Raw genomic sequence first — 17,389 nt, 5'->3', positions numbered from 1 at the left:
CTTTTTGTTGATAAAAATGACATAGGTCCTGGCCAAATGGCAAATAACAACACCAACAGGGTGAGAGAAAAATACGCCGAGGGGGAGAGAAAGTGTTAGTTCCGTGGGATATGCAGCTGGAAATGATATCCGTTCTGTGATATGAATTATTTGTTAAAGTTTTATTGCCAGACTGCATGAGATAAATGGTACCAAAGGGTTCTAGATATTTTGCAGATTCAAGAAAAACTTCCAAGTAGATTATTTGATTATCCCGCTGAATCTATACAACTAAAAGTTATGTTCTCTGTTTGTCCAATCCAGTTATTCGCAATCGTCATTAGTTAGAAAATATGATGATCATTTATTTGCCGTTCCTTACCATTCAAACTAATTTAAAGCTACAATCAATTGTTCACACCAGGCAAATGAAAGTTTCTCAGCTGTCAATTGCCAAGTGTTATTGCCCGAACAGCTTGCAAATCATTTACAAAACGTCACTTAACAAACATTTGCCCAAGTGACACAAAATTAAGTGCCATAGCCAATTTCAATATGAAAAAGAATTGTATAAAACCGAAAAATTGAGCAACTAACTGGGAGAGGCAGACACCTCCAAGGAGTAACTTGTGAAGGATGGCTGGGGGAAAATCAAACTTCCGGCATAACAATGGCTGCTAACAAAATTTTTGCATAAAAAATTTCTCGCGCACTTAAAAAAATGTTTCAAGTGCAATGCAGGACTCTCTTTCCTGTCTGGATTTTCATTTTCTTTCTCTCCTTGTTGTAAGTTCCTTCTTTTTTTTTTCTCCTTCACTGTTTTGTGAAATTTGCACAAAATTGCAAATAACTTGCAATCAAGGTGCAGCATGCTGCCTGGCTGGCTGGCAGGCGAGTCAAAGTAACCTTCGAGTCACAACAAACGATGATGGCAAATGTCTGTCTTGAGTTTCATTTCCCTCAACGTCTGGAAATCAATTTAAGTTAACTCAAGTCTATTGTCTCAGCGTTGCTTGCTTTCCGCCGCTTAAAGAGCTCGACTTAGACTCGAACACGGCTCTCTTTTAGGTTTTTTTTTTCTGTCGTGGAGCTAAGGAATTTTTATGAGCTGCCAGCGTCGTCTACAAAAGTCCCCACTCGCTTGTTAATATTTCACCTAGATTGATACTGCAAAAAACTAAAAAGGAAAAAAAAAAAAAAAAAGTATAGCAAGTGGATGCGGGTCTAAAGAAGTCGTCTTTGGAGGAGCAACATGCCGCCGAGTGGCATCGTTCTCGTGGGGCACAAAGCAGTTAGGAATTTCATTATATGCACCACCACCACTGACAAAAGCCAGCCAAAGGACAAAGACATGTTTTTAATAGTTTGGCATGTTTGTGCTGCCGGTTTTTAGTTTCTCTTTAGCCGCCATGGGTTTGACTACTTTTTTTATATTCTTCTTTTGGTTTAACTCTAGAAGTTGCAGAGATTTTTGCTTTAGGTTTTTGCTCTTTTTATAATTTATATTTGGAGTTGCATATTTAAAACAGTTCAAACTCTGCATAGTAGATTAAAAATGTCTGCTAGGGTTGGGTTAAATGGCAAAAATGCTTGTAGGTAAAAGCCGAATGATTAATGTTAATACGGCAAATTATTTGGTAGATACTCTTCATTAACTCAATATTGACAAATCTTTGTAAGCTTGAACTGATCACCATCCATTCTCAAACGGAGCACGTTTCTTGTCTAGCCGCAGCTTCCACTTCAAATAAATCAAGTGAAACTTTATAATTTATGAACCTCCAGGAGAATAAGTGTATTTCTGTAAGACATGTATTAAAAAGAAATGTCAAAATTAATTGGAACACGTACACACACTTCGTTCTTAACCCTTTTTGCCTGTCCTATGATGTGCTACATTAACTTTCGTTTTCATTTCTGAAAAAGTTTCCCACTTTATGTGGGTGTGTGTGCGTTTTCCTTCTTTTTTTTTTGTGCAGACTCATCGCATGATTATGTCGATTCGTAAGCCGAATCAGCCAAGAAATCATGTTGTGCACACACACATAGTTTGCTCCCATTACCGAAAAGCCAACAAGCACAAGTAGCAAAAGGAATTGGGTTGGAAGCAGAAGCTATTGCAGGATCCGGACACAATTATCGTGGGCAAAAAGGCTTTCAATTTCACTTGGTTTACTGCAAGTAAACAGCTTTAGATGACCAGCATTCCTGCCAGCTCCTGCTCCTCCTCTAACCCACGCTTCAGTCGATTGGACTCTTTACTCAAGTCAAGCGGCACGCAAACGCATCAAATCAATGAAAGTGCCGAACGATACGATATACCGCCCACTAGCCAAGTTTTTGCACTTCATTGACTTTACCACAACTGGACAACACACTGGACGGATAGCCAATGACGTTGGAGGAACAGAGGTCAGACGATGAGGGAAGGGAAAGTGCTGGAGTAAGAGTGAGAGTAGCCAAAGAAGCACGAACAAAACGTATGTAGCTTGTACTTCGCTGTATTTTCTATTCCTATTTTCCAGTTTATTGAAATGAAAATTGCCAAAAGCAAAGAAAAGCATCGAAAGAACAAAAAATATACTCGTATATACATACATGCATTTGGTATGGTAGATGAGTTCATCAGCTCAAAGCAATTTCTTTTGGTTTCAACCTATGTACTTTTATTTTACCTACTTGAATCGAACTTCTTCAGCAACCGCATTGAAACACATAAAACTTCTATAGTTCGCTTGATTTAATTTGAATACAAATAGCTTATCAGCTGAAAAACATTTCCAAAAAGCCAAAATTCGGATGGGGAAAGTAAAAAAAAGAAAAGCCGCACAAAAGATAAACATATGCAGACAAGCAAACTAAAATGCCGAAAAAGTTATCGTTTTAATATTATCTTGAAAAGATCTCATTGAACTACTATTTACTTTTTATGTAATTATTGATTTATCTTCTCTATGAAATTGGCTTTTGATAAGACGGTTAAATTTATGATTGGCATTAAACTTGAAATATACTACTTTTGGGATGACTAATGAGTGAACATGTGGAACTCCGATATCTTATCGGTGATATTCATTCAATTTGGCTATTTATCGTGATTCTTCAGTTTTGTTGAGGCCAAATGGATGGATCTAATATATAAAAAGACAATATGTATTTTTGACTATTTAGTGGAATTTTTGTTTGGTGCTGATAATAACATCTATGACACTTAATCTAAGTACGTAGTATTTTGAGTATTTCGCCTGATTTAATGGATCGATTATCAATCTAAATTGGCATGTTCTTAATCTCTAATTAGCTAATTGAGGGTAATTTGATTTTCTAATGTTGAATGAAAACAAAAAAAAACCGAAACCTCTTTATGAGTCATTCAGTGATTAGTTAAGTCGGTTGCAAAAATTATACAGTGCAGCTAGATAACAACAAGCCAATGACTATTGAAAAATTTGACAAATATGAAAGAATTTTATATAATTGCATTAAAAATATTCTACTAACATAGTTTATTCTTTCAATTTCGACCACATAAGGACAAAAAGCGTAAATGACCAACTTGTTAACAAAATAAAACCATTTTGTATTCCATGTCGCATACCAGAATTACATTTATCAGGGGATTGCTCTGTCCAGAAGATTTGCGAGCTCACATCCCCGGCGAATAATTTGATTTGATTCTGGATTTGTGTTTTCTGTTGAGGATCCAGCTCACGTTGGCGTGTGAACAACTTAAAGAGCGGAATGGGTGAGACTGTCGCATAGCCACACATTAGTGCGAATCGATTATAATCTGTTATGATCATCTTGTATGTAACTTGAACACTGAGCAATTCACTTTCATAGTTCAGTTCAAAAACACCATTCTGAGTAGTTGAATTCCAAGGGAAGCTCACTATCTCCTCAGTAGCTTGCCACTGACCATTCACAGTGCTGATATAATTCAAATCCAAATCAAGTTTATTTTCTGTACTAACATTAGCTGGTATTGAAACATTCAGACACTGTAAAACATCCTGATTGGGCACTCGAGCAGCTTCATACCAATAGCCAGACAACTGAATAACATAAGATTTTAAATTGATAATCTATAAATGAAATCTATGAATACTTACAGCAGATAAATTAAAGGCAAATCCAGATACATCATTCATACAGTTAAAGCTTTGGGCCGTGTCCGATCTTTCAGGTATACGCATTTGCATAAAAACTTCCTGCATCATGCACAGGGTTATCAGAACTGTCAATGTTCGCAAATACATGTTGTCGCTATTATTTGTAGTTTGTTTATAAAAGTCTCATTTCGAAATTGATCCGCTCTCCCTCAGAGTAGCTTCAAGACTAAAATCTAAACACTGAATACTGATGCCTCAGCATTGACTAAAAATTTGTCGGCAACAGCTGTTGATAGTGAAATTGCTTATCGCAAAAATATTTTATTATGCATTAAATAAAACAAAAAAACTGAGGGCCCATTATGTCGATGTTGTATACTCTTACAAATATTTCGTGTTATCAAGAAAAAAAAAAAGGTTTTAAAGCAACAACTATATTAATATTAGAAAAGGAATTGCTGACTGCGGTTCTCAAATAATCTCGTTGCGCTTGTGTAGTAAATGGAGTATCATCACTTATATTTTCATAATCCCATCTCAAGTAAGGGCTTAGTTTTTGGTGTATGTCTTTCTAGGTTTTATACATATATTAGAGATGACTGAAATCATAAGAAGCATGGACACTACTTGAAAGTGTATTATTATACATTTTTTGTTGTTCATTAAATGCTGCCAATAGGCACCCTTCTGTAGAGTAGATAACATGAGGGTTCCATGTAATTTTGATATCGAACAATTGGTCAAACTATGACTAACAGGTGTTTGCACCGATTATCAGGCTATGCTATCATTTCGATTGGATTATTATTACAATGTGTTTTTTCTATAATAGTCAAAGAAATCAGTTATGAACATATTGAAATCCTCAAATATCATTAAGCTACATTTTTACACCGGAATTTTAAATGATTTGAAGTGTAAATTAATCTTGAATTGTAATTGATAGCTTAATTTTGTTTCGTCTACAAATATGTCGCCCGAAAAAGCCCATTTTCGCTCTTTAGGACTTATGTCCAAGGAGTTGGATTACTTTGTCTCCATTACATATCGAAAGGAATATGATATTTAACTAAGAATTCTTTAATTTTATTAAACGAAATGTTTGTTTGCGGCAAAAGTCAAGTGAAGTCAATAGAAATGCGCACAAGTGAAACTACTCGTAAAAATCTCATGAAAATCCATTGATGTTTAAAGTGAAATTGCACAATGTTTGCAATAAAATGTTGTTACAGTATAATATCGCCCGTTGCAATTTTTCGTCCTTCTTCCTTACCGGGACATCAAGTTTGCAGTGACTGAAATGACGAAGATAAAAACGTAATCAAACAACAACTGAATAAAACGAAAAAAAAAATCCAAAGGCTGATTTTAACCGTTTCGAAGATTATATACTCTTTGCAGGCTTTGATTTTGGCGATATGATGTACATTACAATTATAACATTAAAAACTGTCCCATAACACTCTCTTTTAATGGTAATAAGAAGCTTAAATTTCATGTATTATCCGGAGAGGTCTAAAACTGAGGGATAATATATGTATACTGATTCAAACGAGTGTACGGAAAGACGGATATGTCTATATCGACTCGGCTTTTTGTGCTGATCAAGATTTTATGAGCTTCGAAACATCTCCTTTTACAAACATCTGACCATTTTTATAATACTGTCTGCAAGGGTATAAAAAAATGTCAATTCAATGGCAATGGCAGATGTGTAAGAGTGTATGTGTGTGTGTAAAAGTGTGTAAATGCACTTGAGCACGCGTCACCGACTGAACAAAGATGGCACATTCCAGCATATCGAAATCTGTAATACACTTTTGAATGTTATTCTTACAAATTAACAGTATCTTACAAATATTGAAATACAAACCAGGAGCCTTTTGAATCTCTGAAGTCAAGGACAAGAAATTCTCTGCTGAACACCATATAAACCCTTTTTTCAACATGAAACTGACTTCAGCAATCTATCTTATGTGTAAGGGGAATTTGTGAGGATTTTTTTTTTCGTTTGGCTTCCTTTTTTGGGTAGAGTATTAACATTACATTTCAGCATCGATTGTCGAAGCAGCGTTGCTAACTTAACTGTGTTAAAGAGTTGACAATGTGCTGTTTGCAGAGTTGTCATTCGTGCGTTAGCTGGAGGGGACTCCTCCCACCCCATTACCAAACCACCTCCTTAGTGCTGACTGTCTGTGTGTGTGTGTGTGTAGAGATATTGCAGTTGCAACGTGTTGAAGTGGCGCCTCGGTTAAAATTGTGTCAAACTGTGATTGCATTTTTGTGACTGACATTCAATTGCTGCGGCTGCTGTTTGGCTATGGCATTTCTCTTTCTCTCTCAAACACTTTTCCACTTTCTCCACTTTTTCGAGTTGATGGGTTGTGTTTGGGAAAGGGTATGGAGGCGTTACCCACATACAGATGGGCGAAATTGAGTGCTGTCAAATGCAAAGGAATGTCAAGGTTTATTAAGGAAAAAAGTTGCCAAAAGTATGAAATGTATAAATATACATATCTGTAAGTATCAGTTTTACAACCCACTGTCTGAACCTGCAATATGTTATGGATGTGGCTGCATCGTGGTCATCATTACTCAACTACTTTGAGCCTTGCCAGGTAAATAGCAGCCACTTTACGACTTGGGCGGTCTGCCTGTTTCGCCGTAAACAGTATTCAAACGTGCCGGGGATACTTAACAAGGAGCAAGCCAAAAGAACGGCAAATTCTTCAGTTACAGCTAACGTGAACGGGAATTTTGAAAAATGGTCAAAAGAGGATGCTGCTTCTGTTGGCCCAATCCTATTACACTAACCTCCAATGCAGGAATGCCGCATAGCTCCTGTGCATGGAAATGCACATATGCCAAAAGATCACGCTTTGCTTGCATAACCCAGTTCCTGGCTGCCAGTTTTAAGGAGTTCGCTCGCAGAGCACGTGAGCTCTGACTAATCATTTGTCTTCCTTTTGGGCTGCATTCACATTCGGCTTCGCATCCGCATCCAGTTGGCAGTAGAGAAAAGTTTCCATTACGCACTGACAGCTGATTGCTAAGTTTATTATTGCCTTTCGGTTGCTTATGAACTGCCAAGCAATCGTAAGATGCAGTTCTCCACCAAAATGAAAACTGAAAACTCATAAAACTATTTATCAAGACTTGACCTTTCCCCATGGCATTTTCCGTTTTTTTCTTATTGACTCAAACTCATTTGTTTTGCCACTGACAGTACGAAAAATGCAAATCAAGTGAAAAGACAATTTAAATGTTATTTTCAAAGGACATTTTAAAGTTTTTAAAATAGATTCGATAAATAAAAATGAAGCAAAAAATAAGCTTTAAACCAACATGAATACGTTTGAAGAGAAAAAGCTGATAAAATAGAAAAGAAGTGAAATGTTAACCAAAATCCAATTTTACAGTTTAAAATTCAACTGCCATGCATAAAATCAAACCATTAAAATATGTTGTTCGTATTTTTTTTTTTTTTAAGAAATAACAAATGAAACTTTTGCTCCTCTTTTAGTCAGAACTCCAAAAATGCTGTCATAAAACTTTAGCATTTTGGCTCTCGTTTATATTCTGAGGTTTCTCATGCTTTTATTTCTTTTGTTTTGCAGTGCTAAAACAAAATTCAAATATCAAATTCAAATGTCAAATTAGTGTCTAAAAAAATTGCAAAGTTTTGAGAGATAGTTGAAGCAAAGAGAGAGAGAGAGAGGGAGAGAAAGAAGTGCACCTAGCACAAAAAGGAAGTTGGAGTTGTGCCTTTTTGGCGAGGTCTTTGCAATTAAAAGTTTAACTTAAACTGCCTGAATACATGGAAAGGGGAACAAGTAAGGGGGAAGAGTTGGCCCAAATTAAATGAAAAGCAAATCCAATTAGATTAATGAAAGAAATATATAAACATTCAGAACTTTCATGATTGTTTTCCAATAGGCACACGCCTCCCCATCTTGAACCATAAATCAGGCAATGTTGTGTGTCCAAATATGAATTTAATTAAAGGAATTTTATGACAACAAACGTTGGTTGGTTGGTTGGATGGTTGGTTGGTTGCTTGGTTTGTTGATTCGATGGTTGGTCGTGTGCCTGGCGGGCACTTTAAAATATTGCCAATATTGTCTGCTCTCTGACCATGGCCTCCTGCACTCTACCAGCCCCCGAGTTGTCTTTCCTTTGCATTTGGCTTATTAGACGCACACGCGACAGAGAGACTGTCTAGGGTGCATGCAACTTTTCGGTTGTCAAGGTTGTCATTTCAATTCCCCCATCTCTTCGGCCATCTCTTCACTTTGTTTGCCACAAATATTGCACGCATCAAAGAACCTGCAAAACGCATCCCTGAGTATCTATATTCTATTCCTGATCCTCCATCTACATGGAAGATTGACATGGTGAAGCAACTGCTTCTACTTTTTGTTATATTTCCTTAGTCTTAATGTCCATTACTCCATTCCAGTTGATGCATGCAAATCCTGATTATGCTCGGGACACGCGTCACTGACTATATCCTCCTGCCACCATCTACCCCATCGCCTGGCCGCACCCACAAGCTCTGCGTCATTTTTACTTGATGTCACGTGCTTCTGTGTGACAATATGGTAACAAACGAACCCGATTGCCCAGGGTTACCCGGGGCGGATTTTATCTGTGGTGTGAATATTTAGTGGGAATATTATTTGGGAACTGATCGAATTATCTGTGGAAATATATAGAGGAAAGGGCAGAGACAATGATTATATAAACAATAAAGGAAATTAAGTAAAATTTCACAGAGTTCATTTATAATTATTATAAAGACCCATAATATAAACTAAAAATTTGTCCATATATAAAGCATGACTCACAATTTTTATTTAAACTAGTCCTTAAGTGGTAATCAACTCTAAATTGCGATACATTCCATTTCTCCTCTTCCAAGTTTCTTTAAAGTCTCAGAGTATTTTGCTTATGTCAAATACTAATATTCATAAATAAATCAAATTTTGACTTTTAATTAAAAGTTCAAAGTTGTGGATGGGTGAACGGGGTGGCGAGATGCCAAATGTTTTACCTTCTACGTGTCCTTTGTCTGGGTGGCTTAATTTTGTTGGGCCATCGCACCCTCATAAATCACACACGAAAAGATCAGCCAAAAAGAACAAATGGGGAGGGTTGTTTGGGTTACTTTATTTCTTATTTCTTTTTTGGCTAGTACATTAATTGAAGGTGCAAATGCGACAGACTGAAACGCACCCCAAAAAAACAAAAACGAAATAAAACCAAAATAAAGGAAGAAACAAAGAAGTGGAGGGAAAACAATGAGAGGAATGCAAAATACGCAACAGTTTTTGATGTTCGTCCTGGGACGGAAGTCTCAATTGCAGTAAACGAAACATAAAACTCAAACTTCAATTCCAACTCAGACTCAGCCTTTGAGTCTATACCACATTATTTCCGCTCCTCCTGCTAAGGGTTGCTGCTCGTCCTTGTTGTCGTCTTGGTTTTTCATCTCGGTTGCTGGATATTTTGGTGGTGGTGATATCGGTGGCATTGGTGGTGTCAAGTTCTTCTTTTTCCGCCGTCAAGTCGAATTATCATAAGTAATAATCATAACCCAAGTTTGTGTCCGGGTAAGGTGCATCTTTGAAGCAGAAGGAAAAACACTGGGAGGCGGGGGAGAAGTGGCATTCTGGATTTACTTCCTGTTATTTTGTCTGGCATTATCACTGGGGAGTTTTTAAATAAGAAAATGTAGCCCATTGTTAATTGTGCGACACTTGGGTTGACTCTCTGTCTGGTTATCTAGGGGTTGAGCGACGGGTTTTCAAAACAAGGGAATGCGGCTTTACACTGGTTTATTAAAAGTACTTGAATATTTATGGAAGATAACTTTTATAAAAGATTATATAGTTGACATTAACATTATATAAAAACAGATGTTATATTTGATGTTTCTATTCTCGATATATTAAGGTCCATTAGCGATCTTCTTCAGGCAATATTTAAAATTTTTTGATTGATTTCGTGTGCTTTTCCTGGATAAGGTTCCCAATGAGTCCCGCTAGCGAAGGACAAATCCTTGTGAAATCTGTATGGTGTTGGTTCCGTTATGATTTGTTACGTTTCGGTTCTGCTTACTGGCAAGTTCTTAGATTATTATATAAAGAATTTGTTGTTAATTTCAGTAATAATTTTAGTTAATTTTCAAGTAAGTTCTTTTGCAAACTAGACCTAAGTAAATTTGCATGCTCTTTATCTCATTTTTGCACACAATTTTATCTTGGGTTCATAAAAGTAATCTTAGCCCACATCTCGTGACTTTTCTACGACATATGTATATAGTATATGCATATGAACATATATGTATGTTTGTATAATTACACTTATAAAAATGAGCTGTAAAAAAAAAAAAAACAAAATGTAGACGCAAAAGCAAAAATAAAAAAAGATAAAATAAAAGAAAAGTCGTGCAACTCAGCGGGCGGCGACTGTTGACATTGACAGCGTCCTGGCTCTGGCCGTGTTGGCGCTGGTATTGAGCCTGGTCCTTGTTCCTGGTTCCTGCTGCTGATGCTGGGCCATATGCGCTCACGTATTGCACGTATCATAAAAAGGATAACAATATAATCAGCTTAATGAGTGGCTCTGGATGCTCTTGCTTCCAGCTCCAAGCTGGCAGAGCTATATGGATGCGACAGAGAGCTTTACTTTTACTTTTATTTTTTATGCACTGCTTTGTTTTCTTTGGCATGACAAGAGGGGGTGTGTGTGTGCCTGTGTGTGTGTGTGTCAGGGGCAGGAAAGTGTCGTTGAAAGTGGCTGCTGTTGCCTGTTAAGCTTTGTGTAAGCAATGTACTTTGTCTGCTGTATCCCGCCAAGAATCCCCTCTTACAATTGTGGACTCCCCTCTCTCTTCACTCTTTCGTACACTCTATCACTTTGCTGCATTGATTTACACAGAGGAACAGAAAGAGAAGGGGAAACAGAGACAGACAGGGCAAGAGAGGAAGCAAAGAGACAAGGGTAAAGTTTAAAACAAGCCAACGGAAACGGAAGTGGGCTGCACGTGATGCTCGTTGAGGTGCCCCAAGAAAAATATAAGCAACCTTCGCCATCCTGCGTATGCGTTTATGTGTGTGTATGTGTTTGTGCGTGTGCCACACAGCTGCTTTTTATTACACTTTCAATATGTGAGGAGAAGTGGAGAGGGGCAGGGCGGTGGTAATGGTAACATCTTGGCCTTGCAGCTTGTTTGTTGCCATTGTAAATTGGTTAAAAGTTAATCCGTAAATTTATGACATGCCAAAAAAAGGATCTGCGTGTTGCCTTTTCGCTTCTTTTTCGTTTTTGTGTGGGACATGTGGTTGGTAAAAAATAGACATGATAAATTAATAATAGAGAATTGCTCTTTGAACTGGTAATTAAATAATTCTGCAAATGGAATCCAAATTAAAACAATTTAAAGCCAAAAGAGTTAACTTTACCTCGATAGGAGCCTTTGGATTCCCTCGGAAAATTTGTAACTGAAAGTCCAAAGTTTTTAAGTGATTTTACAAATTTTTTGAAGATATACATAGTTTGGATTTATATCTCTATATGCATATAGTAGCTACTTATTAAGAATTCTTACTCGTCTAGTCTGAACAAATATACATACCCTTCAGCAAGAGTATCATATAAAATAAAATGCAAATTCCTTTTCGTTTGCTTACAAAAACGAAAATTTAATAAATGAATTTGTCAGCAAAAACCTAAAATAAAAAAATGAGTAAAGAATGCAGAGAGAGAATAAGTACAATGGCCAGACAATGGAAAGTGAAACAAAAAATATGAAAACAAATGTAATTTAAATATGCATTTAAGTGACGACAATTCCGTCGAGGACTCCAACGATGGCATCCTGTGGTTGCTGGCCATGGCTCAAACAATGAGCCATGTAAACAAAACTGCGGGACGCACAAATTTTCATAATCATAATCATAATCAAAATGTCATTAACAACAAAAGCAATGCAAATAAGTGAAATGCAAACAAAAACAAACAGACGATGGCGACAACGATGCGAAAAATGTGTAACCAAAATGTGCCATAATGAAAGGAACGAAAATGAAAAACAGAGAGTGAGAGAGAGAAAAAAAGGAAAAGCACAGAAAAATACAAACTAAACACACAACAATAGTTTCATTTCCATCTCCTGCTGCTGCTGCTGCTGCTGCTACTCAGTCTACCCTTGTCGTTCCTGTTGTGCATAATGCAGTTTCAATTTCAATTGTTGTATTCTGCTCCTCCTCCGAATCCTCCAATCCTCACCTTCACCACAAGCTCCATCTGCACTGGCACTGGATGCCCGACTGTGGCTGTATGACTCTTTGGAGTCTTGTGGCTGGCAAATTATGCTAATTAGATTAAAGCATAATTTCATGCAACTTACATTTACAGCTGTGCATTTTGCATCCTTTTATGGCGGCATCCTGAATGGCAAAGGATGTGTCAATTTGTCTGTTTGTTGATTAAAATAATATGATTATGAAAATGAATGTCTTACAATAAGTAAATCATTTTTTTTTGTAAATTTATATAGCATACTTTTGTGATAGAAGTCTTTATAGAAAACGCACAGTATTTGTAATAAAACATTATGTATGGGTGTTAAGATTGAAAGGGGAAAATTGGAAATTCTCATAGCTACTTGGTCAAAAAGGCAAAAATCAAGTAATCGATCCATTTATCATCAAATTGCTGTATGCGACGTCTCGATGTTAAAGTTATCACAATTTCTAGTGGCATTTCTAGCACTTCCAAACCCATAATCCCTCAGATATAGAGTTAGTAGTGAGGAGATAGATTAAGCTTTTTGATTTGATTTGGAATACATTTTTGGTAACTAACATTTTTTGTAGCATACTTTTTAGGTGTGCATAGTCACAAATCTTGACTCAAACGAATTGCAAATGCTTATTAATCTTGTGTGTAAGAGCTGATAACTAACTGTAATTTTGATACAAATAATGTTTGTGGGTTTTATATGAACTTAGTACGTTACCAAATTAAAGCTATTTTAATCCAGAATTCTAAATTGTTAATAAATTTCTCACATTTGATTGCCTTTGCCCTTTCTCACTTTCAATTCTCTTGCTATTTCAATGCAAACACAAAATAATTGTTGTCGAATTTACTTGGCTTGATTGGGAGAAATTTATAATGAGTATTGAGCTTGATTTCAGAATATGCAAAATATGATTTAATTATTGGGCATGGCCGCAGGCCGACCTCCTTCCCTCATTTCACTCAATGACTGGTGGCAATGCACAAGGGGAAACGCTTGAAAAGGGCAAATTAGGCATCCATTGTTGGGCAATTCACTGCAAGGAGGGCTTTAAAATAAAAAAAAAAAAGAAAAAACATGGACCAGCTCTGTAGGAGATGGAGATGATGATGGAAGTAAGAGCAGCCGGTTTAAACTGCTACATCGTTTAGGGGTGGCAAAGGCAAAGGCAACGGCAACGGCAACAGCAACCACCGTGTCAAGCCGAAAACCTCCACTTTTTAGCCAGGATGACGGTGAGTCAAGTCAGTCACTTGTTCGCGCTGTCATGGTGAATCCTCCAAGGATTTAACCCAATTTATGAAAATTTTCTTTCTTTTTTTTTGCCAAAGCAAAATATTTGATTTTGTTGCGTTTGCTTGGTACTTCATTTTTCAGGGCAGACGGGAAAGGAATACGTATAAACCCCACAGCTAACCGGGATATGCGAGCAATGCCAATCTCATGCGATTCGAGAGGGTTGTCATTGTCATTCTTCAAGGCTGTCGCTGTGACAGTGACAGGTTCACATTATATATAGTACGCATTTGGATATACTCGTACATACATATATTGTTTTTCTCGCGTAACAGCAACAGGCCTTTAGATTGCCTCAGATTGAACCTCAACATCCTGTCGGGGGCCAAAAACCGACAACTGTCACCTTAACGAGCTTAATGAACATCTCATTAATCATGCACATTTCTCATTCATAAACTTGCCACGAACAATCCAACCAATTCAGCCATCCAGTCAGCCAGCCAGCGAGCCATCTATCCATCAATCATTCAATCAATTGCTGCCAAACAATTTTTGGTGACTTCCAGTCAAAACATTTTTTGGCCTACAGACTTTATACCAAATGCATATTTTGTATGTGCGTATATGGCTAAGTAGTATGATTGATGTGAAGAACCCCACTTAATCGGGTATTAGATGTGTTTTGTTCAAGTTCAAGAAGGATTTTCAAAGGGATTTACTTCTAATGAGTGAAAAGATGCAGTTCAACCAGGAAGATTGATGGTATATTAAGTCAAATCTTACTACAAAGAGACCAAGTAAATAAAAATGCCATGCAGCTGAGCTTAAAATGAGCATTGCAGTTGACCCAATATTATAAGATGTAACAACATAATTTTCATCAAATTTAATTTCATGCGAGAATTTAATACCAACATTTGTTAAGCACAAAACGAAAGGTTTTATGAATTATTTATACATTCCTGAGCTCTAATAAAGTGTATGTTTTAATATAAAAACTTTTGCTTTAATCGCTGACATCAACAAATTTAGCATTTATCCATTTTAATTGCAAAAAAAAACTAAAACTTCTGTCTAGACGCAAAATGTCAATCATAAACAGAGTCCAGTTGGCATTCATTACCAACAAACGGGCAGCGGCTGTCATTCAATAGCCATTTTGAAAAGTAATTTTAAGCCTTGAAATGAAGCAATATTAAAAGAAGTTGAGATGAAGAAAAAAAATGATGAAAACCGAAAGGAGAGAAGTGAAAAAAACCGAGACTGAAATCAATATGCCGCTATTGGCTAGACACTTCTTGGCCCTGAAGTGGACATGAACAGGGACGAGCGGACAGGAGACTAGAGAAAGAACAGTTTTGAATCGCTGCCAAAGGACAATGTTCGAATCATATTGTCGCATTGACACGTCAGTGTCATTAAAACCGAAAACAGACAACGCCAACAATTTGAAATTAAATAAAAATGTGATTACGAGCATTTCAAACAATAAATAAAACCCAATGCCAGGACAAAGGATAGCTGCAAAGCCAATAAAGTTGAGACAAAGGTCAATATAAATCCAATAGATTCTTCTCGAATTTACTGCTCAAATTGGTTTCCTCTACTAGAAGACTTTTCTACTAAAATGTAAAAAAAACTCTTTAATCTATTAATATCACATTATTTTAGATAAAAAGTTTCTATATATAGTAATCAGCTTTATCCCACCCTTATGCATATAAATATAAATCTCCCATAGGTATTCTGCTATGTTTAAGGCCAAATGCAAATGAAGCAAAATATTATTTTCTGTTTGAAGTTTGAAAGAAGAAGTAGAAGAAGCATAAAGAAAGCAAATGTTTATATAAAATTGACACACTCGAAAAATTTACATAGGGTCTTCTCCACCTTCATGTCCTTGGCTTCTAATTAAATTAAGAGTGTCCTGGGCAAGACTCGTTTTGATATTCAATTTTCGCTGAGCGTCAAAGCGTTAACAGCATTGAATTAGGACTTGGACTCGGTGTCGGTCTCTGCCTCTATCTCGGATATTGGACTGGGTTGGCCCATTTCTGGGTAGGTGTAAAATTCATGTTTACAAGTAATTAAGCAATTTCCCCTTATAAAACGAAGATTGTTTGATGTCGCCAACCATTCTTTATGTCTGTGGTACTACCTACTTCTACTTGTTCCAATATAAGTATATATATGAAGTGTATTTGGGTAGATTTAATATTCTTTTTAGATTTCATTTTTTGATGATGTCAGGCTTCTGCCACTAATTTGAGCTTTTGTGTCATCTTTCACTTCCGATTCACCACTGGCTTTGGCAAGGCAAGGGTAGGGGAAGGTCCTTTTCGGCTTCAGTTCTCTTCTTTTGGCTTACCATTTATTCTTGCTACTATTCTGTGACAGTTTTCGGTGTGTGGCTTTGTGAAAAATATTTAAATGTCATTTTGCAAAAGCTTGAGCTATAACAGGCAGGATGAACAGGATGAGCGGGACAACCGTCTGTCCTGGCTGCTGAAATTGCAATAAAATATCCGAGAAGGGAAATGTTATTACCGCTCCACAGATTTTTCCTGCATTATGCATTTTTTTTTATTTTTTGCTGATGTGGCACAAGTGGTGAATTGTGGTTAAATCAAGGGAGAGGATGGCAATAGCTTTTAAGATAAGGAAAGAGCGATTCCAAAAAAGCTATCCTGGGTAAACGGTCTGCCAAATATCTATTTATCAACTTTGTTAAGTCAAATCTTTCCTTGATGAGCAGCCCATTTGTCGGAAATAGGACTTGATCCTGCCTGCATTTTATAATGGTCTCGATGAGTCAATAAATTTGCATTCTGAAACAAAGGAAACAAATTTAATTCAATCTTAAAAAATTTACCTTTTCTTAGAAACATTTCGTTGGAGTGTTTCTCAACATGAAGAATGAAAACGTGAAACTTATTGTAAAATATTTGGATTTTTCTCTATTCAATTCACTCAGTTGAGATTAGCAATAACCTAAGTAGTTTAAAATTATTCATTCAACTTTTGTGACCATTTAAAGCTGACTCATTGACGACTTGTACAAAAACCCTTTAGCCATAGATCATCCATGTTTGTCTATGGGCCCGTTATCTTTATTGCATTGTTAAGTGTTGGCACACTTTAAATTTAACATTCATTCGCATAAGGAACCAGTTGCATGACAGCTGCTCCCACTTTCTCACATTTCCATCCCATCCTTTGCGCCCATTCCCATACGACATGCCCGGCTCGGCCCATGAAGCTCAACTGAAAAGCACTTTTGGTTTATGTTTCAAGTCGAAATAAAACTTTAGTGCATACTGGGCGCAGTCTCCATTTCATCCTTGCTGCCAACCATCATACTCTAGCCCCACTTGACTTGAAAACTAAAATCTAATAACACTTTTAGCACAAATACATGTTAATGTGACCCCAAGGATTCGCCGTGGAGCGTAAAAAGTAAATGCAAAGTCACGCATATGTATTCTCAACCAAAAATAGTTTGAGGCCGACTTCGACTTTCATAATTTTTTTTTCTCTGTTTTTTTCTTTTTTTGTGCTGGAAGTAAAACTTGTCCATAAAACTAAGCCGCAATGAAGAACGGAGAACCGGAGAGAAACGTTAGAACATTGCCCAGAGAACTGGCAACCTGTGCGCCTGGCAACTTTATATAGCATTATTAGCCATAGTAAAAGTTGAGTTTTAGCTAAAGTCCGAAAAATGTTTCCTAGCGCCTTGGCTTTATTAGATTCC

General features: G+C 36.8%; 2 protein-coding genes across 3 annotated transcripts in view; one reads left to right on the top strand and one right to left on the bottom strand.

The window, feature by feature from the left end:
- Positions 1-17,389, top strand: part of pxb — a 178,584-nt gene that overhangs the window by 11,592 nt on the left and 149,603 nt on the right. The window lies entirely within an intron of this gene.
- On the bottom strand, positions 1,764-4,326 carry LOC137585002 (uncharacterized). Of its 2 annotated transcripts, XM_068300627.1 has the most exons (3): positions 4,092-4,326; positions 3,587-4,034; positions 1,764-1,780 (listed from the first exon to the last, which is right to left on the bottom strand). In XM_068300627.1, coding segments are annotated over exons 1-3 (597 nt in total). In that variant the 5' UTR covers positions 4,239-4,326; the 3' UTR covers positions 1,764-1,778. The 2 variants fall into 2 exon arrangements, with proteins under 2 accessions (XP_068156728.1, XP_068156727.1); XM_068300626.1 differs by lacking the exon at positions 1,764-1,780 and having other exon boundaries at positions 3,457-4,034.

This window comes from Drosophila tropicalis, unplaced genomic scaffold (genome assembly GCF_018151085.1).
Source record: "Drosophila tropicalis isolate 14030-0801.00 unplaced genomic scaffold, ASM1815108v1 contig_878, whole genome shotgun sequence".
Taxonomy (NCBI): domain Eukaryota; kingdom Metazoa; phylum Arthropoda; class Insecta; order Diptera; family Drosophilidae; genus Drosophila; species Drosophila tropicalis.
Note: the sequence above shows the minus strand (reverse complement) of the source record. Positions and strands in the feature narration are given on the sequence as shown.

Excerpts from the sequence above, each read along its gene's own strand:
- LOC137585002 (XM_068300626.1), bottom strand. The coding sequence starts at position 4,238 with ATGTATTTGCGAACATTGACAGTTCTGATAACCCTGTGCATGATGCAG. Across the intron at positions 4,035-4,091 it reads TTGCCTTTAATTTATCTGCT|TTGTCTGGCTATTGGTATGA; the intron begins GTAAGTATTCAT and ends TATGTTATTCAG.